Here is a 22,741-nt window from a genome sequence, read left to right on the forward strand (position 1 = left end):
ATGGCTGAATTTGCATTATTGCAGCATCTATTTAATTTTTCTTTTGGGTGGGGGTGGGGGTGGGGGGGGCTTTCCGGTTCTACCCCTAACAATGGTGCAAAATAGGGGGTTAAACTGGGTTTTCCTGGGTTTAACCCACAAGTAACCAGTCCACATATTATGTGTTGATTTGCAAACTTCTACCTTTGATAAGATACTGCCTTTTCCAAGTTACGTGCAGATTGTTCGTGTATAAAATACCGCATGATGTTCATCATGGAGTTGCATTGATATATGTGGAGACTTGTACACAACCATATGATGGAGCAAAGCTCCTTATGATGGTGGGATGACTGGTGCATTGAATATGGTAAGTAGCTTGCATGAGGCTGTGCCCAAGTACGAGTTTTCGCACAATGCTTATTTTTAGAGGTCAGCAAACGTGCATTATCTCTCATGCATCTAGAGGGAACGCTTAAATAAATGCCATACACTATAGACGCTGAATGCTACCACCGTTAGTGTCATGCTAGGATATGTTATGGAAGAAGAAAAAGCATCGTATCCATAACAGAATTTAGTACACTGCTCACATTGTTGTAATTTATCCGTTTAAAAAACTGGAACATATATACACCAGCATAAAAATAAGGTGGAGATTAGAAACATGGGAAACAAGGAAGGGAATACCAATATGCATGCAATATGCAAGGGTGACATGTTTTCGGGTTTTACGTTTTCTGAAAATTGGGAAGTAAAAATCGGGTTTTGTTTCGGGAACCTTAAAACTGTAAAATCGGGTGGAAAAAAAAATAAAGGTGCGCTTGTTACCTTTTTTATGAATACAAGATGCAGAACAGCCATGTTGAGTTGGCAGTACATAGGATTCCGCAGTGCCTGTATCGCTGGCTCAATTGGCACTTTGCCAAGTTAGTTTTCGGTGTTTTTCAGGTTTTACCCTAAGCGATGGCGATGCAAATCAGTGTGGTAAAAACGGGTTTTACCCCAAAACACAGGCCTTTAAGTAAGGTCTGAAGAGGTATGGAGGAACTCAACAGATAAACTAAGCAAGGCACTCAAAAGAACTGAGGAATAAACTTGGTTCTGAATCAAGCGAGTTTGGAAACATACGAGGACCAGACAGATTCTTGTTGTGTAGCGTGTTGTGTTGTGTGGATTAGAAATATAAGAACATAGTCCCTCTGTATGTATGGTAGAAATAACAATATATTAATTTATTGTGGTGATGAGTGATACATATACAATGGTGCACCTGTTCCCTCTATAAAATAAAATAAAATAAAATAATGTGCATCACAGTAGCTTGCAGGGCCACACATATTCTCACATGCTCACATTCTCAAAAAATATAACTATACCTAATGAAGCCATGGAACTTGTTCCACATCTAGGGCAATGTACTTTTCCCTGAAGTTACTGCAATAACTAAGACTACCTCAAGCTTGTGGACTAGAATAACTGCGCAAAGGACATTTCAAAAAGCAAAGGCATGCAGTATACCACTTGTAACATGCACTGCCACCTGTGTTTCACAAGCCAACAAAGCATATCAAACAAAGATATAAATCTAACATCCATTTCTAAGTGGAAAAAATAAACAAAGGGACATAACATGCCACATATATTATTACCATTACCCATCACCAACTAGCACCAGGATGAATGCACAAGACTTTGCTTTGAAACAATCTCTCTCAAGTAACAAAGTTATGACTATCCTCTTACAGCACAATTGGCAGCACGTAACTTACATGAAGTGAGAAAGACACGCAAGACTGACATGCAGTGTTCAGCCCTACACCGGGATCTGCATGCTCTAATACAGCTCCAGCTAGCATATTGTCCATGAGGCCATACCAAAGCAAACCAGCAACAGCAATGCAAGTCTGAGCAGAAACAGAACAAAGCTCACCTGTAGGCCTTGCTTTAAAGTGACGGCCTGTCCTTGGACAGTGGGTGCAGCAGCACCCAGGGTCATGATTCTTGTGGGCACTAGGGTAGCAGTGCTGGTGGTGGACGCCAGGGCTACAGTGGCGCCATGCTGCTGCGATTTCTGCAGCATGGCATGCACTTGTGCCGCAGGACTTGCTGGGGAGCTAACAGTCACGGCCGTGCCTGCACTGGCTGTGGCTGGGCCAGCTCCAGAAACCTGCGAGTGGGAAGCATGCAAATTAGGCTGTGTCTAGTGCACCGCAGCGGCAAAACTGCAGTGGCTGTGTGCCAGCACAGTTTGGTGGTCCCCAGATTCTCATTCTGTCGCTCTGTTTACATTTATTTTTATGTTACACTTCGCACCTGTGACAGTAATTAGAGGAACTGAACCCAATCATAAAGAAAAATATCCTTAAACACTCATGCCTGTGCCATGTTGCAAAACAGGCATGCTCTAGACTGCAAGACTAACATTTACTTGAGTTGAATTTGATTTGAATCAGCACTAATGAATAATTCCACACTTTTTAATTCCCTTTCAGCCCAGTTACAAAGCAGCATCGAAATGTGGAATGAACCCGCTTGAGGGACTACACAGTGTCTGCAGGGTTTAAATGAAACCAGAAAGACTCCTTCATCCTTCCTGCTCAGGGAAACATGCACAGGGAGCTTGTAGGATGCCATCCAATTACTTACGACAAAATTCTGGTTGACAGGAACCACTTGCTTGATAATCTGCTGCACGATTGCTGTGGCTGAAGGCAGAGCAGCTTTTCCAGGCTGTCCTGCCCCTTGCTGCACAATCTGCACAGTTCCCAATTGTGTTGCAACAGAAGAGGTGCCTTTGGCCTGCATTTGAGCCTGAAGAGTATCAACACGGTTGTCTTACACAGGCATATCATATTTTCCGACTTTTAAAGCATTCAAAGAGAGCAGAGTGAACAACGAAATGTAGGTTTGAGGGTGGCTCAGCAAAAAGCTCCATTCAGCGTAAGCCAGAGCCAGCTGCGTAGTGTGCCACTGACCTGCGTCAAGCCTGCCACTTTCTGCTGCGCCTGCAGTTGCACTTTCCGCTGCTGCTGTTGCAAGATGTGCTGCTGGATCTGCAGCTGCCTCATTTGCATCTGCTGCGACGTTACTGATCCTCCCGTGGCTGGCTTTGACGTTGCTCCTATTTTTGCCTGCAATATGCCGCATACAAACTGGCATTTGGACTTGCTAACAACAGCTAAAACATTGATGCTATAGCTCCCCTACTGCTAAAGTATGCTTTTTGTAATGCCACTGTCACATTTGCACGTTTCACTTGGCTTGCTTCGAAGATCTCTTTGAAGCTTGCTTCGAAGAGATTCGAAGCTTGCTTCAGCCTCAACTAGGGATTAGTGGATTCGCAGAACCTTCCTTGGGTTCAGGTTCAGATTCGAAGAATTCTGGATTTGTCCCATCTCTAGTTTTTTTACATTACAATCCTAAAATAGACAACTGTTGAAATTCAACACAGACCAGGGGTCACTCTTACCTGCGGCATGCTGACGTTGATATTCACTCCAGCCATTGTGACAGCTGACACGGGTATCGTCACTGAAGATGAGCTGGCACCTAGTGACGATGGGGCAGACACCGTCTTTACGAGGGTAGCCACAGGTGTTTGCACTGCCCCAGTGAGAGCCTGCTGGGTTATTTGCTGTTGTTGGTGTTGTGCTTGAGCCAGCAAGTGAGCTGCCTGAAGTTGCTGAGGCATTGAAGAAGGAAATATATATAAGGACTAGGGCTATGAACTGAATGCGTTAACTAATGATTAAGGCCCTGGTTTTTCTGCCACGTCAAATCTCAAACTCTGCGGCAGGGAATCAGAAATTCTGCAATTTTCCGTTCATTTTCGTTCATAATTCTTCATAATTCATTCGATATGTCCTAAATTCAGCGCATTTTCAGGGAAAAGTCGGGGCCTTACTAACGACACGATCAAGTTGATCACACTGTCAACTGGCAATGCCTACAATTCACATTTAAAAAGAGCTTCACCTGCTTCTGCTGAAATTGTTGTCGTTTCATCAGCTGAGCCATCTCAGCTTCAGTGAGGGTTCTTGCAATGGCTTGCTTGGCAACAGGCTGCTTCGAGCCACCTGCAACTGCTGCGTGCTGCTGTACTGCCCTCTGCTGTGCTGGAGTCAAAGCCACAGACACCGCAACCTTAGCCGTAGTGGCTGCGGTTACGACAGGACTTGCGGCGGTCGCCACCGTCACTGCCGATGCTTGCTGCTGAGCTTGTTGAATTCGTTTCAGCTGCTGCTGTTGCTTCAGTTGTTCCTTTGCAAAGAAGAAATTATACACACTGAATTAGCATACACAAGGCATGCACCAGTTCCCTTGACACGGAGTACCCAGTCAATTTGCGTCCCTATCACTACTTAGGGTTGCCACATTTCGGAGTGAAAAATACCGGCTGAGGGAGAGGAGGTGGAATAGAGGAAAAGAGGAAAGGCTCGTGGGAAAGGGAAAGTGGGTGAGGAACGTTCTAGCTTGCTCAACACAACCACCAGCAGCTTTGCACAACCACTGCTCTTGTACCCTCCGAACACAAGACGTAATGAATAACAATGATAATAATAATAATAATGAATAACTAAGAAAACGACTGGTGACTGCGGAGTTTGGTCTGTGCTCCAGGTTTATTCAAGCTGCAGTGGAATGTTGAAGGAAAAACCCCGTAAAAGCCCTTATGAAAGGTCATGAGCCACAAATACCGGCAAAAGGCTGCCGGTATCACCTTCCTACCGGCAACCGGCAGAGGAAGCAAATAACCGGCTGTGCTGGTATAATACCAGCCTGGTGGCAACCCTATCACTACTGCACAAAACTAAGATCCTCCAGACACAGTCTTGCATGTTGAGTGGGTCTCATCGGCACTGAGACATCTGAACTGTGATTATAATTTGGGTTGCTCTGGATCTAGTGCTATGGGTACTTATCAAATGCCATAAAACAGAGATGTAATGCATAGCTATGTGTGGTGAGAGCATGCAAAACAAGTCCCGGGACGGACGCAGACTTATGCAAGCACACACACATATTTATGATAAGTTTTGCTGTTCTTAACGTTCGACAACATTGTTAACCTTCTTCACGTGCTTTGACTGGCTGTGGCCAGACTTAACACAACTGTAATTTCAAGAGGAGGATATTATGTGTGCCACGAGAAAGATGTCAACCCTATCAGCTATTTTGTGCACTCTCAATTTGCATTAAAGTTGCACTTTTTTTTAAAATTGTGTTTTAATTGTGCAAATACAGTCGAGAGCTCACGGAGAACAAGATTTCTTTCGTTGTACTCAATATCTCGTTTTATCGAGCCCGACACAATATTGCAACCAGTTGCGGAAGAGAATACGAATTATTACACTATACTGCAAATTCCGTTGTATAGCGTTTCGTTATATTGAGGCTTGACTGTTGTACTAATGTGACATGTGACATATAGTAGCGCATAATGCATGGTAGTTCACAGTACTAATCTGCCACAAGATGTGACATTTCACGCATGGTACGGAGCGGTCTCTTAACATACTCTGGAGGCACACACACATTATTACCTGCAACCTCTGTTGTTGTTGCTGCTGTTGTTGCTGACGTATGAAGGATGCCTGACGAATGGCTTGTAACTGGGAAGGTGTGAGGTTGCGTCCTGCAGCCACTGCTGCTCCAGCTTGTGCCGCAGACACTTGTCCCACTGCACCGTAAGACATTATTGATTTATTGATTGATTCCTGATAGATTGTTCAGCAGAAATCACACTCTGCTGCTTTGTTGCTAACCTGCAGCTACGGCAGATATTCTTTGTGTAGCAGCGGCTGCCTGCAACTGAGCTGGCGACAGCCCCGTCACAGACACCACAGCTGGTATAGTTGCTCCCGATGCCACAGCAGTGGTCGTTGTTGCTGTTGCGATTGCTGCAACAGTCTGCGCTGCAGTGAGTGTCCTCCCAGCAGCTGCAGCAGCTACCATTTCCTGCACCGTCGTAGCACCTGGTGCTGCAGCCTGCGGTCTTTGCTGTACGCGAAGTGTTGCCGGTGTCAATGAGGCCACTGCAGTGACCTGTGAAATAAGTTGACGATAACTCAGACATGTTCTATTACATCTAAATCATGACAGCACAGATCACAAACACTTGTCGTCCATTATGAGTAGGGTGCGGAAATTTGGGCACTAAAAACAACTGAAATAGGCAGGCATTTAGGCACCCCAAAATAGCAAAATAGGCAATACAAAGCAAAGATAGGCACGTTAATTGGTACGCTCTTTGGCTTTCTTGATCTTTCAAAATGCCCCATCAAGGAAAACTTGCCCGTTTAAGGGCTATGGTGCCATAAAAGCCCTGATGTATGGTACATGAATGCTGAGGCAGCCGGGAAACACGCTATATTGAATAATACCAGAGACGCCAAATATTTGGATCAATTGTACGCAAAAAGGAACAAAAGGCGCAAACACGTAACGGAGTAACGAAAAGCAAAGTGCAGCACTCAGCACGACCCTCAAAGCCGTACTCGCACTTACGCCTCTAAAAAAAGGCTCTTATGGCTTTAATTCGACGGAGTCGATAGAGGCAGGCAACCCCGAAAATGTCGTATTTAGGCGTTTCTAGGCATTTATAGGGAAATGCCTAAAAATCCAGGCCCTAATTATGAGGTGTCGAGAACGCAGCACAGATGACAGAAGTCATGTGTCAAGAGGAACAAGTGATAGCCAAGCTAGTAAAACCTATTTTTTAAAGGAGCAGCGAGGCGACAATTAGCGTCGCTCGAAATCCTGCCTTGTCTGTCAAGCTGTCCACCAGGAGTCACTATGCAAAATATTTTCGCTCTCACGGTGCATTATACCTGTGCAATCAAAAGAAACATTCAGAGAAAGCAGCCGCAGACAACCTACACAATTCTCACGTGACGTATTGGAGGCTCCGTGCCTTTTCTCTATGTTTTAAGGCAACAAAGCAACTACGGTATAACTACTACGGGTAGTGCTTTGATGTGAACATGTGCAGGCGTTACTGCAGCAAGCGGTGGGGGGGACAGCAGGGGCTCAAGCGTGCATGTGTCTGGAGGAATTGTGCTGGAGTGGAACGCCAGTTGGAAATCCAAAGGAACACACAACAGAATCCCAACCCATCTAATCCTAGATCACCACCCTGACTTGGCAGGGACAGCACCCACCACACGTGTCAGCGACGGCATTTTACTACGCCACAACAGGCAAATTTTGTAACAAATTTTGGAATTTCTGGGACGTGCAGTACAAGTAAGGGAACAAGCATCACCTGAAATCACCTGTCAATGATGGAGGCTATAACCGCATCAAACCAGATTTCAAGTACAAAACCTGTTTTCCAATTGTGCTTTAGGAACTCCATGAAACCGACCCGTTTGTTACCCCACCTATTATTAACTAGGCAATCCAACTGAAGCCCTACAGACTTTGGTGTAGAGGTCCCAACTGGTACTTACTGGAACTTTTGTGACAGCAAATGTTGGTGCAGCTGTACTACCAGCTGTGCTTACCAGGATGCCACTTCCGAGGGTCTTAGCCAGCGAAACAGTTGTCACTGCCAACTGGTATGAGTCAAATATGAAAGAGGATGCATGTTAGAAATTGTTATGGCTGCAGTACACACTGTGACCGGTGTCACTGCAGTTAAGCCTTATCTCTAAGCAAACTCTGTGCGTTTATTGGTAAATCGGTTCAGCAAAAAGCACGTTAGGGATATTGTTAGTTGCTAGTGGGTGCTGAAAATAAGATACTGCATACTCCAAGTGGCGCTACAAATGAGAAATAATCTCTCTACTAATGTTAAACAAACAAAACTGTATGTTTTTCCCCATTAAGTGCTGAATACTGGAACACTTGGACATTGACAGCAGTATGGCAGTAACATGTTTCCAACACAAGCTCTCACAGTACACCGTGACTACGAGGAAGAATTTGACTTTATCTTGAAACATGTGCACATATCTGCTGATTTGCTTGTGCGTTTTACACCATGATGCTGGTTGTTCAAAGCAATCAATTTGTAATCAGTCAATTAATTGCAAATTGATTGATCAATTTGAATCAACCAATTAATTGCAATCAATTTGCACAAAACTGTTACGCTGCAGAAGAACAGCCACGAGCACTTGCGTGTACAGAATTATAAGAAATATAAATATAATATTAATAATATTTAATAATAACATCCCTTATATATATAAGAAAAACTGCTGGCTCCAGAAGAGCCAGCAGTATCTTTAAATAAATAAATGAAATAAATAATAACATATTTTGAAGTATTTATTTCGTTAATCATTGTCAATCAAGAAAATTTTATTATTATGCCCCATGTGCCTGCCTTACCTGCCCCGTAGCTGCCTGCAGCTGCTGCTGCTGGGATTGAGAGAGGGTGGCCAGGACGGCCTGGGTGGTCACTTGCTGCGGTGCTAGGACAGTCGCAGTTGGTGCAGCACCAGCAGTTGCTATTGCTGGTGTCTGTCCCGCCTGCATTGCCTGCACCTGTTGTCTCTGCGCCTCCGCTGCCACCTGAGCGTATCACAAAAATTCACAAAATCACAAAAATTCAGGGGATGCTATTGGTAATATAAACAGTAGAACCCCTTTATAAGTAGAGCCTGAAGTTTTCCCGAATTTGCACCACGAATTGAAGGTGGCCTCTTTAGGGTGAAACCCCAGATTTTTTACCTGGCAAATTGCCCTCACTGAGGCTTCTGTTGCAATGTACACTAACTTGTTTGGCAGCAAACGCAGTCACATCACCATTTGTACCGAACCAGTTCAGTTAGTTTGAGTAACTCAACCAGATTTCTCCCCGAATTTAACGTACCGGAAGTTTTTCCACCCGAATTTGCACAAATTTAGAGCACATGTTTATTTACCCAATTTTTACTCCCCGAATTCAGAGAAAAATATTTTCCAAAAACTTCAGGCCCTATTTATAAGTAAACTGGTCAGGACCAAGCCATAGATTTACTATATCAGGAGCATCTTAAAAACCCTTTAGAGCTCCTACAAAAGAGCAGTGAAAATGAATGAAAGGTTTATTAAGCTCAGGACAAGAATTGTAGAGCTTGCAGAATCACTTAGATGGGATTTAAAAAGCTGGATGTAGACGTTTGTAGCACAACTGTATTTTTCAAAATGTTATCTAGGTTGACTAGGTCTTGACTAGAACTGACACTATCAGAGGCGAGACACCAGCAATTTTTGTTTCATGTTTTCTGAATGAGCATTAAAGCAGTCTGCTTTCGATGAGGACCAGCCATTTTTGAAAGTTGCTTTGGTCTGTTTCTCCGGCTTCCATGCCACTTACGGCAACGACCGCGCCACATCATTTTTACTATAACTGGTATCCTCAGTTGTTGTGATAGAGGGTGCTATAATTCAGTCAGGCCAGGCGCTTGCATTTACAATAACCGGGTTTTCACTAAAAGCAGAGTTACAATAACGTGGTTCTACAGTACCAAAATGTTATGGCAGTCTTTCAGGAAGCCATACCTGTGTCTTCTGCTTCTCTCGTGCGATACGCTCTGCTCTGATCGTCGCCAGCTTGACCGGGTTCAAGGGCTGCTCGTAGTTGATGCCATTCTCGGACAGGACGGCTGCATGCTTCGGGTTCTTAGCAGTTGGGTTGGTGAACAATGGTTTCAGTGTAGGCGTACGTTTGCTGGCAACTGCACGAATTGTCTCAAAACGTGTGTTGTACAGCGTTGTAAAGGATTGATTGCCATCTTGCTGGAACAGCTGACCAGTTCGCATTGCTCTGTTGTTCTTTGTCTGTCCATAAGAAACAAATTGGCGTCAGCGCTTCGATCAGATCAGGAAGGAATTATAAGATCTTATAATAACATTCCCTCCACACAATTCCCTGCACAGATTGGATTTTTCTGGACAACTGTGGCTTAGACTTTGGATGGACACCTCGATTTCGTGCGCGAAGGTTGTAGATGGACGACCAACCCTTTTTGCTTCCCTTCAAAGGTTAAGAGTGGCCAACCTCAGAAATAATGCTTCATACTCTTATCTATGGCAGCCCTAATTGTGCTCTATCAATGCCACCTAGATAAAGAAATCCTGCTTAATGCCACATCTTCCTCCTATGCTACACAGACACATAGAGCCAAGATGCCGTCTGCTTCTGCTAATCATCGCAGATGATTTGAAACATAAACTTTCCTGTGAAAAAAAAGAACAGGCGAGCTGGCGGAGACGGACTTCCGTAGCATAAAACCCCCGAGATTAGGGACACACCCAGAGTCGTGGTTCCCTTTGTGTGTCCCCAATCTCAGGGTTTTATGCCGTGAAAATAGGCTTTCCGTGGCTTTCACTGGCTGCCTATGCAGCTAGTCTCCATAGCTACGGCCGCTGAAGCACAGTCACGATTGGCGGACTCTTAATGACTAAGTCACATCGTTTAAGCGATCAGGCTTTATCTAGGTGACATTAACTCTATGCATGCTGCAATGAGAATGGAAGCATAGAGATCTATCTTCATTTATTTTTTTATAGGTAAAAAATAAATAAGTTAATAAATAATAAATAGAGAATGAATATTAATAAACACGACAATTGGGTGTTTACATCATGAGACAACTGAGTAATGAATATGAATATTAATAAACATTAATAATAAATAAGTATATAATAAATATTAATAAATATTTCTTTATGTTGTCACCTTGTAAATTCCCTTGGTCTTCTTCTGCTTTTTGGGGTTCGTGTCATACAATATCTTGCCTTCCTCGCGGGGCACGATGACAGACTCGTAGCGGTCTTTGGCTTGCTTTGGAGAACGAAAAATACGGCTTACGGAGTTCACCACATCAGATACCAAGTCCCAGTTCGGAGTGTGGCCTGGTGAAAGCACTGTCAGACTGAGGGGAATGTCTTGCAGTTGTTGAATGACCTGCGGAACAGAGACGTTTCATGAGTCACATCAGGGTTTTGAAACAGCGACATCTGCGTATCTGTAGGAGGCAAACAGCGAGAGTCCTGCATGGTGGCCTCACCTGCAGCACAGCCCAGTCTTCATGAATGAGCCATTCGGGGGTATCCTGGCAGACGTCCACTATGGGGCGTGCGCCCACGAAACCTGACGTCGCTGCCTGTCGAGCAGTGGGCAACGAGAGAGATCCCCCTATCGTTCCAGACGGCCCAGACACGATGAGACTCTTGACTTTCTGCATCTTTGCTTCTCGGCGCATCTTGAGAATGGCCGCCGTTGGTCGATCAAACAAGGACTTGGGGATGTGAACTGCATCTTCTTTGCGTGCTTTCTGTTTCCTAGACGCGGCTACAATACAAAAAAGAAGGGAGGGGTTTCAGTTTGTATTTCGTGAAAATACCCGTTACTGCATGCCACTAAGAAGAGGACAAAGGTAAGTCAAGCCATCATTCCGAAGGTCTTTCGTCTCTCCAATTTTGCCCAAAACACAATTAATTAGGCACAAGGCATGCAAGCTTGCCCCCTTCAGAGATGGCCTTAGGTAGTGCCACGATTAGGGAATATGTGGGTTGGATATGCGTGTCCCAGGAGCATTAACATGCTTCTACTATTTTCATGTGTCATACACTTTATAATTGAACCCCTGTATGTGATAAGGGGATAAGTCGAAAAATCCCAAACCAAGAAAAGGGGCCTGATCTGATTGTCCGTCCCATTGACACACATGCATTTCCCGTTTCTTACCCTCCTGTGGCGTGCCAATAAATTGCAATATGATCCTAAATTTTCTTTGGCAGGTAAATACTTGTACGTAGATGTCATTGCAGCAAAAATAGTAAAAAGGGGACAAGTCGACTTATCCCCTTATTTCATACAGAGGTTCAATTGCTGCTACTTAGCAAGCATTTTAAACACGACAAAGTATCATATCCAGGGTTCACTAAAATCTGTCCGGTGCTTTGTGTTGCGATTCAGGGCCGTTTCACTGAAGTAATATAGCCTCACTGCAGCTCTGGGCCACCCGAGCACATAGAGAAATCGGCTTAAAAACTGCAGAGTAACTGACAATTACCACTGTATTCTCACTCAGTCCTGACCGGTCCCTACGCCCTGAGGGGCCCTTCGAGTTGCATTGCATGAGGCATGCGCTCGCTGCGTGTGCAGAAAGTGCTGCCGAGGCTACTGAAGTGGGCAAGGGACCCCTCAGGGCTGAGCAACGGAGGTTAGAACTACAAAGGAACCCAATAGGAACACAATAATGTTGTCAATTAAAGGCATTCGTTCACAAAGCAAGCCCGCAGTAGCGTTCTCTAGTTATGATCACGTGTCTTTGTTCTACAATGCAACTATGATTTCTCTTGTATCACATGTACGTTCTGCACATAACACCTGAATGTACTGCATAAGTCGATCATTAATTTGATTTACAAGAACAACAGCTACAATGCCAAAGTGTGCAGGGCTAGAAAGTACCTGTGGAGATGTGGTCTGCCTTAAGTCGCTTTTCTTCTCGCTTGATATAAACTGCTGGCAGGCTGGATTCTGGCATCACTGAAGGTTCATACAAGAATCCTGTGCTATAGTCAATATACAGATCATTTTCGTCCTGAGGTGGAGTCGGGGGTGCCCAGATCTAGTTCACAGAAAATTGATACGGTGGTAATGTCCGTGATGTGAGGCCGAATAAGGATCACTGGAGGTTCGCAGCATTTAGGGAACTTACCGGCATTTGCTCGTGATTATTCATGGACACGAACACCTATGTCCGAAAAAGAGAGAAGGAAAAAAAAAGGGGACCATGAAATGTGCGGCAAGCCATGCAGTTTGAGAGAATTGTAGTCTCTAACCTACAACTTCTACTTGCAATTACTTCATTGAGACAGCACATGAGGCCCCAGATTTGTGCACCACGTTGGCAGGGTACAGCAACAACAAGATTCTTTCCAAAAGTGAGATATGAAAATTTCTTGTTTCGAGTCCTTCTCTGCTCCTTTAAAAGGTTTTGTGATTCAATCAGCAAGAGAATGTGGTTTAGTATCCCCTTTGAATCAAGTTCTAGGATGTAGCTGCCTCATGAACACACAGGAGATACGAGTACGAACCAACTCAGCATGGCGCTCTGCATTTCTTTCTCACAGCACAATGCTGAACCAGGTACACCCAAGACCGTGACCAGATTAGAAAATTAAGGTATCACTAAATTCTCCAAATTTTCCAATAGCTGTTAGGGCCTTCGGGTAGGCATACACACCACCATCATGCCTATTTGCTCTCCCACAGCCATGTGAACTGCAGTGCTTCCTTCAAAGCAGCCTGTACACTTGATTTGACATGCCCTGCATGAGATACGTTAATGACAGCCAGCACTGTGATTAACGCAACTGCTTACGAGACTTTATGCACGTCAACAACAAGTATGGCCCCATGAATTTTTGAATGTTTAGATTTCATTCAGTAACTTATTCCACAGCAATAGGAGACATTAATGAAACACAGCTCCAGTAAATAACCGCAAGTCCGTGCTAGCCCTAGCGTTGACATCACAGCAACATTGGCAGCAAACAGGAATTTAGTTCCAATTCTGCAGGAGATGAGACAGATCTAAACGAGCCCGAGTACGATGCCTACACACTTACACGCGTATATACAGTACTCATGGTAATATATACGGGACACATAAGCAGTGTCAGTCTGGCAGGGGTGTACCACCCTTAGACGAACACTGAAGTGTAAAAATTTCACCTTGTCATATGAAAGATGCTGTTACCTTAACACCAATATGAAAGGAATGGGACACATTTGTCGTTCGTGATTTATGAAAGGAAGCGCTAGCTCTCCGCCTTTAGAAGTACGACAATGCGGAGAGGCCTCCCAAGCAGCACAACATCTTGGCCCAATATTGGGCCGGTATCCCCAATATTGGACAAATATTGGGCAGAGATGTCGTGCTGCTTGGGCTCAGATTGGTTTCATCAAACCTCCCACAATGGTTAGACAAATCGTTTTGAGGGGACCAATCTTCTCCTCTCAGCATTCCTGCCCTTCTTGAGGAGGAGAGGGAGAGAGTAGAGAGATTTCTTTTGCTGATAAACCACGAATGATGCAGTTTGTGCAAAGGTAACATCTTTCATTCCTTGAGGAAAAATCTTTGCGCTGCAGTGCTCCTTTTAATGATTACCTCAATGGGAATAGACTAACTTAAGGGGCTTCAAATGACACTGCTTCATGATCCATGAACTTTTGCCTGGCACTGTACAGGGACTTCATCTGGCAAGTGGTACATTTGAGTCCTGCTCATTAGTAAACTTGCAACTGTGACCTTATTCGCAGAAGGGAGGAGTGTGCTTTGGAGGTTGCCCACTTTTTATAGGTCACAGAGTCCTTGTTGTCTTAATGCTCGACAAAGTGATGCATAACGCAGCACCGAGACAGCTTTTCAGCAAAGTTTCCTGGCTTCTTCGGCATGTACCACTAAGTTTGCACGTGAAAAGTATAGGACAGCAACATGCACACCAATTTTTCAGTTATTATTCTATTATTCCGAAGTTAAAATTTTGTATATTCACTGAGCACTTCAGTGCAGTTTTGTTTAGATCCTTGTGCTTTAGGGTTAAACCAGTTTCTATCCAAGATTTGCATAATCGCCAATTGGGGTAAAACTCCAAAATCCCAAAAGTAAACTTTCAACACTGCAAATTCAGCACAAGGGCCTTAAGCTTAGCAGAGGATACCTCGAAACAACTTCTACAGCTTTTCTTTTTAAATGCCATCTCAAGCAAACCTGACGTGTTATGTTACCAGCTCTTCAAACCAAATGCATCTCATCTCTTGGTAGAGGTGGTCAAAACAAATGCTCGGCCATCTTTCCAAGTTTTGGTGCCAGATTCAAGTCGCTCCAAGCCAACACGGAAGCAATATGCAAGCCTGTGTAAACCAATGCGTGGCGTCTCTCGAGGTGCCAATCAGTGGTGTCACAAACTCTGTACGTTCCAATTTTGATTTTCTTAACAAAAGAAATAAAAATGGCCAACTCTACCAAAAGAAATGCTGCATTTTGAAGCAAGAGTGGCACGGTGTGACACCAAAACCTGAGAAGGTGCTCAGAGCGTTACCACTCTCCCAAGAATAATGAGACACACACCAGTTGGAAGAAGCATGCTTCAATGCATTTTTTTTTATTATTAACATATGACTCTGCTCTTTCCTGCATCTAACTTTTGACGATGTCTCTGCCTGATGGGGAAAATGGAACGAACGAGGAGGAGGAGGTAACGAGGAGGAGGAGTCTGTCACAGAAGTTTCACATAACAAATAACAGACGTGAGCTGCAGCACACCCTATGGTCGGCACACTGGCGGCACAATGTTGGGCAGCTGCGGTGCACTTCGCAATTTAAGCCGGCTGAGGGAAACAACTCTCCCAAAGGAAATTTGGGAAATGCGTCGGGTCGTCCGTGGAGTAAACGAGAGAGGGTTGTTTGGGGGACTGGGGGGGGGGAGGGGGGACAAGAGCCAGCCATATCCCCTTGTCTAGAAAGCAGGAAACCTAACACGTCCCCGAATCGTTCTCAACGATCACTGCTCAACCGTCCCGCACACTTCCAAAGGGATAAACACCCTTCTTTGGAATACCTTGTAACAAATGTCCTAGAAGGAGTCCTTTGAACTCACACGCACACATACACACATAATATACACAGATGCACATATGTACAATTTTTTTTTTTTTTACAGCTCTCTCTCTCCCACTATTTAAACGCGCAATCACGCACCAAATCTGAACACGATTACCACACTAAGGTACCGCTCTCAGTGTACACCATCTCCTGCCTTCACAGGAAGCGGAGAAGATGGATCGCCAGTAGCCTCCAGAACCCTCGCTCTTCGAGTCCGAATCACTAAATTTGGGTTGGAGAACGGCTTTGGAACGGCAACGGCCGTAGAAGCCTTCGACTTCCCTTTTAAGGTAATAGATTGGCTCTGCGTCACGGGGGTACAATTGTTTACGGAGGGCAGCACGGTGGGAACCTGTTTCGAATGCTGCTTGTGAACAGCAGGAGAAATTTGTTTAGACTGTTGCGGAAGAACAGTGGGGATTTGTTTCAACGGCTGAGGAGGAACGACTGAGATGTGCCTCTGATGTTGCGTCGTTGGCGCGGTAGAATTTTTAGGTGCTGGAGCGGGAGAAGCTTTCGACAGCTGCCCCGCTGTGTGCTTTGATCTCGCTCGTTGGGATATTTCGGAACCCTTCGCACTGGGCTCGGCGGGAGTAGGATGGTGGTGGTTGGGCAAAGAAGTGGTCACGGCGGGGATCGTGTCTTCCTTCGTTTTTCGCCGTCTCCTCGTTGCAGGAGTACACGTTCCGCCGTTAACGTGGGGAACACTAGCTTCGGGCAGGCTGCGAGGCCGCCTTCTGCTCTGCTGTTGGGATGGTGGTGTGGTGGAAGGAATATCTTTGGTCTTAGTAGGCACCTGGGTGTAAGCGTCTTCCCTTGAGTAAACCAACTGTGGCCCGTCCTCGTCTTCCAGGGTTCCAGCACGCCTCTCTTCTTCTTCCTTGATGGCCTTCAGACGTCCCAGCTCCCAGTCCTTCTTCTGGGCTTCGATCTCCTCCTGGCAACAAAGTCACGCTCTTACAGATGCAGTTACTACATAGTATTACATATAGAATGTAATACTACGTTACTGCTTGTCACTAGATGGAGCTCACGTTCCCAAGCAGCAGAACACATTGGCCCAATATTGGACTAATACTGGCAATGCCGGGCCAAATATGGGTGCCAGTATTGCCAATATCGGTCCAATATTGGGCCAAGATGTTGTGCTCCTTGGGTTGGCTCCTTTGCCTATTTCTGCATGTTTTCAAAAGGAGGAATAGTGATGCTTTTAACCTGCTAACTGTGATGTGGCTGTTTTATTGTACTACACAGTAAAGTATTGAAAGCAGATTTGTAACATAACTTAAATACCTCTACCCAACTTACACTATCCTATATACTTTTGGGAGTAACTTTTTATCTTACAAATACTTTTAAAAATTAGTATTTAGTAACCAACCCTAATTAGTACTTTTTGGAAGTAACTTGTACTCATTTCATGAGTTACTTCATTTGTTTTCCTTTTTTCGAGACACAGGAAGGACCACGAAGCGAGGAGGAGAGCATTCTCAAAGGCCGTACCGCGGGAAAAGAAGAGTACCCGAACAGGTACCTATCGCCATTTTGTTTCAATTTTGTTGTTTTAATGCTCATATGTCATTTTGCCTGGGACGTAAAACAGAGTTTATGACCAGGGCTTCGAGGCTTTGCAAAATATTTTTGAGCTACAGGTATCAACGAGAGAATGCGTAAGGACTGCACAATAGTGATCCATTCACAAACATGATTGATGATTCCTGAATGTTAAAGGTCATTGGATAGAAACGAAAACAGCACTTTCGAATTCCAGCGTATTCAAGGGCTTCAAGGACCAAGGAGAACAAAGAAGGTGAATTTGTTTGAAAATAAGTTCCAAAAATTGTAACTTGTAAGTATCTTGAAAGTAACGAGATACTTTTGTGAGTGTTTAGCAGAGGCGCGCGAATATTCGAAATTTTGAATACGAATCAAATATTTGCGATATCTGATTCGTATTCGAAAATTTGACATTCAAAGTTTTCAAATATTCGTAAAAGATCAAATATTCCTTTTTTTTTTCCGAATATCATGCAGCTTATTACAAAGCTGTTGCGGGCTGCATGCCGGAATTTGTACGTTGCGTTAACAGCGACGAACATGTATAGTAGCACAGCTGCAAAGCGACGCGCGGAGCTTCCGAGGTACGCTCATCCGCGAATGCGTCACTACACGATCGGCAACGGAAACCAAAACTAGTGCACAGTTGCGTGCAGCTGCCATTTTAAAGTCCGCCCCCAGCCAAACGCGAAACCGCTGTACACTTCATGCATCGTCAGCACAGCTGCAGCTTTAGTGGATTGCCAACAAACTCTGAACATTCGTATGAGGCCTACAGTTCGGTGAAATTCCGGTTAAATATCAAAATTTTCACCATGCCATTGCATGCACAGCCAAAACCCTTGTCTCGAATGCGTGTTTTCTTTTTTTGTTTCGATTTGTGGTTGTCAGCGGCATATAATAGAATCATGACAGCGTATCATAGGCGTATCATGACGGCGTATCATGACGGCGTATCATGACGGCGTATCATGACGGCGTATCACGGCGATAATTGAGGGGTGGGGTGTAACGATATTTCGACGTCGTTTCTCCAACTCCGGCACTGTGCGACCGCGTATGTTAAAAAGTGCCAACTAGGACGACAATAACCAAACCATCCTGCATTCTGAACATATTGCCCTTTACTTCCATTCTGTCTGTTTACAGCACTTTACAATGCCAACACAGGTGTTCACTGTTCATGAAAGAGTTTTGAAGTGCAAGTTTTTTTTTTACGGTGCGCAGCATGCCTCACGAGAACAGCGCATAGTTTCATTGTAAAAATAATTTTACTTTACATGTGCATATAAGCATGTGTGCCCTATGCTAAGCCAATACATTAATACATGTTCCTTATTAGCACTTGGGACATTTTTCTAAGGATCAGCAGAACACAACTGTGACGATGCTTGTTTTCTGGGCTTAATTAACTCTCGACTTAATTAACCCTTAACTTAATTAACTCTTAGAAGCCTTTATCCTATGACGTGATATTCGATATTTGATTCGAAGGACAATTTTGCAGATATTCGTATTTGAAAATTTCAATATTCGCACACCTCTAGTATTTAGTATTCACTCAAATACTTTCCAAGGTTGAGTATCTAGTACTTTACTCAGTTATATTTCTACCTGGTACTCAGTAACTTCAGTACCTTTCTCAATTATCTTGTACAAGCCTGATTGAAGGCTTGCACTCTTCACCTATGCAGGTTCTTAGCATATGGTGTATTCTGACTAAAAATTTCTCCCACAGGTTACCTAATAATGCTTAAATGTTCAATCTTGACTTGCACATTCTCTGGTGCTCGTACCATTATTTTAAGTACAGATACAGGGCCCATCACTGCTGAAATCTTTTGCCACAAAATTACTCTTACAACAAAGGCTTTCGAGGGTACCTGCCTAGAACCTTTCGTTTTCTAAAAGGTTTGAGCACTTTTATGATGAGCAAGAAAGAGGTTTTTTCCTTTTTTTTCCCCCTGCAAAAACTATTAAGTGTACGTATCTGCATTCAATCTGTCTATAGCAATGCCTGCAAATACCAATGCCATAAGTGTGGATACCTCATCGTTACACACTGCTGCTCAAGTTACGACACAAGAACTCAACAAAGCCAACGTACCTCCGCTTGCTTCAGCTGCTCAAGTGTTAGAGGCTCTTGGAGGGACTCCAGGAACTGCATAGCATATTTCTCTACTGGGGTCAGCTGTAAAACACAATGAATACTTCAGCACTTGCCCCAATACTAATTTGTGTCTTTCAGATGTCACCCATAGGGTCCGCACATACAGACCGAAAGTTATTTCCCATACTTACCCGCATAATTTGCACACTTTTTCTCGCCAAAAAAGTCACAAAAGTTGAGGGTGGGCAAATTTTGCGAATTTTATTCATTTACGATATTCCCAAATTCTAGTACAGTCGCAGTCTGATTTTTCGGACTCGGCGGGGATTGCGCAAAAGTCCGAATAATCGAGCAGTCCGAAAAAAACGAACTTGGCCTTAAAATAAACTTTACTAAGCACTAGCAGGCTGGAAAAAACTGGCGATGCTTTCATTACGCGCTTCCAGCCCTGCCTGATAACATCAAGCGACATTTCGTCACCGTACACCGAGAGGCACCGCCAGCATCAAGTTCCGCAAGTTGGCTTCACCTAACGCATGCGTGCTTTAGGTGAAGCGCGCTTTACAACGGTGTCGCGCGACTCGCTGATGGACAGCACGTGCTGTGCCTTTTGAATCGAGCTGTTGGTTAAAAACGAAGACTCAAAAGCGTTATGACAAACCCCTTTTTCTCAGAATAATGGAAAATGACCAATAATTGCCTATTTTTTTGCCTCAATATTTTAGTTGGTTGATTTCTTTTGATACAAATTTGGGATGATACCATTCTGTCACCCCACGAGAGAAATTCGCTGAATGGTCAAACAGAGTCCGAAATATCAAGTGGGAGGCAAAATGCCTTGCCCACTCATCCTGCCGGTGAAATACGGCGAGACGCCGTGACGTTGCCGGAAGTTGCACTGACAATCGAAAGCACGCTACATTCAACAATACTGATCACATTGTGTTGCAAGTTCGCAGTGCGCTTCCAGCGTTTCTTTCTGTGCGGAGTGACAGCACCGTCCATTGCGTCACTGGGCCGTCGTCCGAATGCACGGCACAAACCCGACAAAAGCCCGGCACTAACTTCGGTAGCACAGACAGCGTGTGTGTTAAGCAGAAACAAATCGCCGCAGTCGCTGAGAAGCGCTGGGCCAGATATCCGTAAGAGAAAATGCGGGTGCGCAAATTATGCCAGTAAATACGGTATATAGGAGAAAAAAGTATTAAATATGCCACATGCAGAGCAATAGTAATTCACCTGGTCCATAAGCTTATCCAGTTCCTCTTCAGCCTGAGATTTGTCTTCGTTGTCGCGGCTGTCTGTATCCAGTGGAATTGACTCGTCAAATTCTGCTAGCTCGGCAGCTGCTTCCGCACGTGCAGTCGTAGCTGCTTGCACATCTAGTTCTTCTTCTGCCATGCCTAAAGCCTGAAATGAAAACAAATATACATCAAATGACACATACAAAGTCAAAGCACGCACCAAAAGCACTTTACACAGCTGAGAAAGACCATTTCCTTCGAGTGCAAACGAAAATAGACTTTTCAGTTTGTTACCTAGTGCCCTTGACACATCATCTCAAGTATGAGTTTGTGGTGCTGCAATATTTCTTTTGTTGATTATCTGTTTGTTTATATTTATTCGTTTGCTCTGACCCGCCAGCATACCCATCAGCCCTGGAACAGTCCTCACAAGGACTAAAAGTATTGTAAAAATAAATAAATAAAATACTTCCAGGGTTCAATAGAAATTGTAATAAATGTAAACAAAATAAATAAAAAATGAAATAAACAACAAAATGCATCAAATGTGAACAGGAAAACAAAATTCACTTCATTAGGACTTGCAGTATTTCATTTGAAACAACATCCTGTCCTGTTCGGTCAGGCATCTGAGCCCGCAAAAGCTAGGTCGACTATGTATGGTTAGAGCCTCAAGTTTTAGGGTTTTACCCGATTCTTCCCCGAATTTGCACCCCGAATTGAAGGTTGCCTCTTTAGGGTGAAACCCGATTTTTACCCGGCAAATTGCCCTCACTGGGATGTGTGCAGGAATGCACTAACTTACTTGTTTGGCAGAAAAATGCAGTTACATCACCGTTTGTACCAAACCGCTACAGTTAGTTTGAATAACTGAGCCCGATTTCTCCTCGAATTTAGCGTACGGAAAGTTTTTTCACCCGAATTTGCATGAATTTAGTGCACACGTTTATTTACTAGATTTTTTACCCCCCCGAATGTAGGAAAAAATATTTCCCGAAAACTTCAGGCTCTATGTATGGCATATCGACGAACACAAACGGCTCCGTGCCGTTAGATATCCCTTACCTTTTCGAACTCCATGGGAGTAAATTTCTCAGCCTCAGCTTTCTCTTCCTTCAGAAGATCATCTTTGTTTTCCACAGCACTCAGGTCAAATTCAACTCCGAAAAGGTCCTTGATGGCATTCTGTGAACAGAAACACGCAGTTGTAGGTGCACATCGCAAAAATTACCGGACAGAGCATGCCACGATAACGTACCCTCTTGAAAAATGCAGTGGTGAAGTTACCACCCTCAATAGCCAGGTCACCCAGAAGACGCTTCTGGTTTGCTTTCTTGAGTATGTTCTCTTCAACTGTCCTCTCGCTGATTAACCTGCGAGGCAATATGCGAAGTATTATTTTTAAGTCTCCTTTTCATGCAAAGCGGGGGACAGCACTCATGTTACGTACCGTAAACGACCCACGTACGGTCAAAGGTTAAATTCTGAACACTGAATTTAACTAGGGCCTGACTTTTTCGGGTTTTATTTTTGGCCATATTCGGGGGTAAATATCGTGTGATATTTTTCATTTGAAAATTCGGGTGTATTCGGGTTAAATCCCGTTACGGCATATTCTGTCGTCAGGAATTCGGGCGTATTCGGGTGATTTTTTTTTGTTTAATAAAAATTTGTCTTAACATGGAACTAATGTTTATCAATGTTATCAAACTTTATTTTAATGCACGCTTATGAGTGTGCCACGCGACCCGGATGTTTTCGGGTAGATTCGGGTTAAACCCGAATTTTACAGATTTCGTTCGGGGGGTAAATATCGGGCGGATACGGGTTTAACCCTAAAAAGTCAGGCCCTAAATTTAACCTGTTTACACACTCCAATCGTGTTTAAAGTATGCCGCAAAAAGCAACCGTACGCAACAGTGGTGGAGAGCAGTACCAGCCTGTGACTTCGTGCGGACGCTACACAGTCCACGCTCGCTGATTGGTTCAGACTGCATGTATCAAAACCTTTTGTGCTGTTCGGCAAATTGACGCATATACTTTCATCAGATATTTTTAAATGAAGATATTTTGGATGGCCCTCTGTACTCTTTTAATGTTGACCGCAAGCAAAACCGTGCAGGACTCCTCTTTTGAATGTGGCACCAGATCATGCCTCCATTAGCTTTAGCGCACCAATGGATATGGCTACACATCATAGTCAGAGCCTGATGTTATTGGGTAAAATTTTTTTT

At 44.1% G+C, this 22,741-nt stretch overlaps 1 protein-coding gene across 3 annotated transcripts in view; it reads right to left on the reverse strand.

Annotated features, from left to right (window-relative positions):
• Positions 1 to 22,741, reverse strand: part of LOC135369677 (helicase domino-like) — a 48,983-nt gene that overhangs the window by 1,940 nt on the left and 24,302 nt on the right. For 2 of the 3 annotated variants that reach the window (XM_064603180.1, XM_064603179.1), the window contains exons 24-42: positions 21,766 to 21,880; positions 21,573 to 21,692; positions 20,503 to 20,673; positions 19,261 to 19,344; positions 16,393 to 16,533; positions 12,645 to 12,680; positions 12,395 to 12,554; positions 10,986 to 11,269; positions 10,655 to 10,882; positions 9,475 to 9,753; positions 8,320 to 8,502; positions 7,434 to 7,538; positions 5,748 to 6,027; positions 5,526 to 5,662; positions 3,958 to 4,242; positions 3,452 to 3,664; positions 2,958 to 3,113; positions 2,629 to 2,793; positions 1,913 to 2,149 (exon numbers count right to left, since the gene is read on the reverse strand). In XM_064603180.1, coding sequence (XP_064459250.1) covers positions 1,913 to 2,149; positions 2,629 to 2,793; positions 2,958 to 3,113; positions 3,452 to 3,664; positions 3,958 to 4,242; positions 5,526 to 5,662; positions 5,748 to 6,027; positions 7,434 to 7,538; positions 8,320 to 8,502; positions 9,475 to 9,753; positions 10,655 to 10,882; positions 10,986 to 11,269; positions 12,395 to 12,554; positions 12,645 to 12,680; positions 16,393 to 16,533; positions 19,261 to 19,344; positions 20,503 to 20,673; positions 21,573 to 21,692; positions 21,766 to 21,880 — 3,379 coding nt within the window. The remainder of the gene's footprint in view (positions 1 to 1,912; positions 2,150 to 2,628; positions 2,794 to 2,957; positions 3,114 to 3,451; positions 3,665 to 3,957; positions 4,243 to 5,525; positions 5,663 to 5,747; positions 6,028 to 7,433; positions 7,539 to 8,319; positions 8,503 to 9,474; positions 9,754 to 10,654; positions 10,883 to 10,985; positions 11,270 to 12,394; positions 12,555 to 12,644; positions 12,681 to 16,392; positions 16,534 to 19,260; positions 19,345 to 20,502; positions 20,674 to 21,572; positions 21,693 to 21,765; positions 21,881 to 22,741) is intronic. The other variant, XM_064603181.1, reaches the window with a different exon arrangement.

This window comes from Ornithodoros turicata, chromosome 10, assembly GCF_037126465.1.
Source record: "Ornithodoros turicata isolate Travis chromosome 10, ASM3712646v1, whole genome shotgun sequence".
NCBI lineage: Eukaryota > Metazoa > Arthropoda > Arachnida > Ixodida > Argasidae > Ornithodoros > Ornithodoros turicata.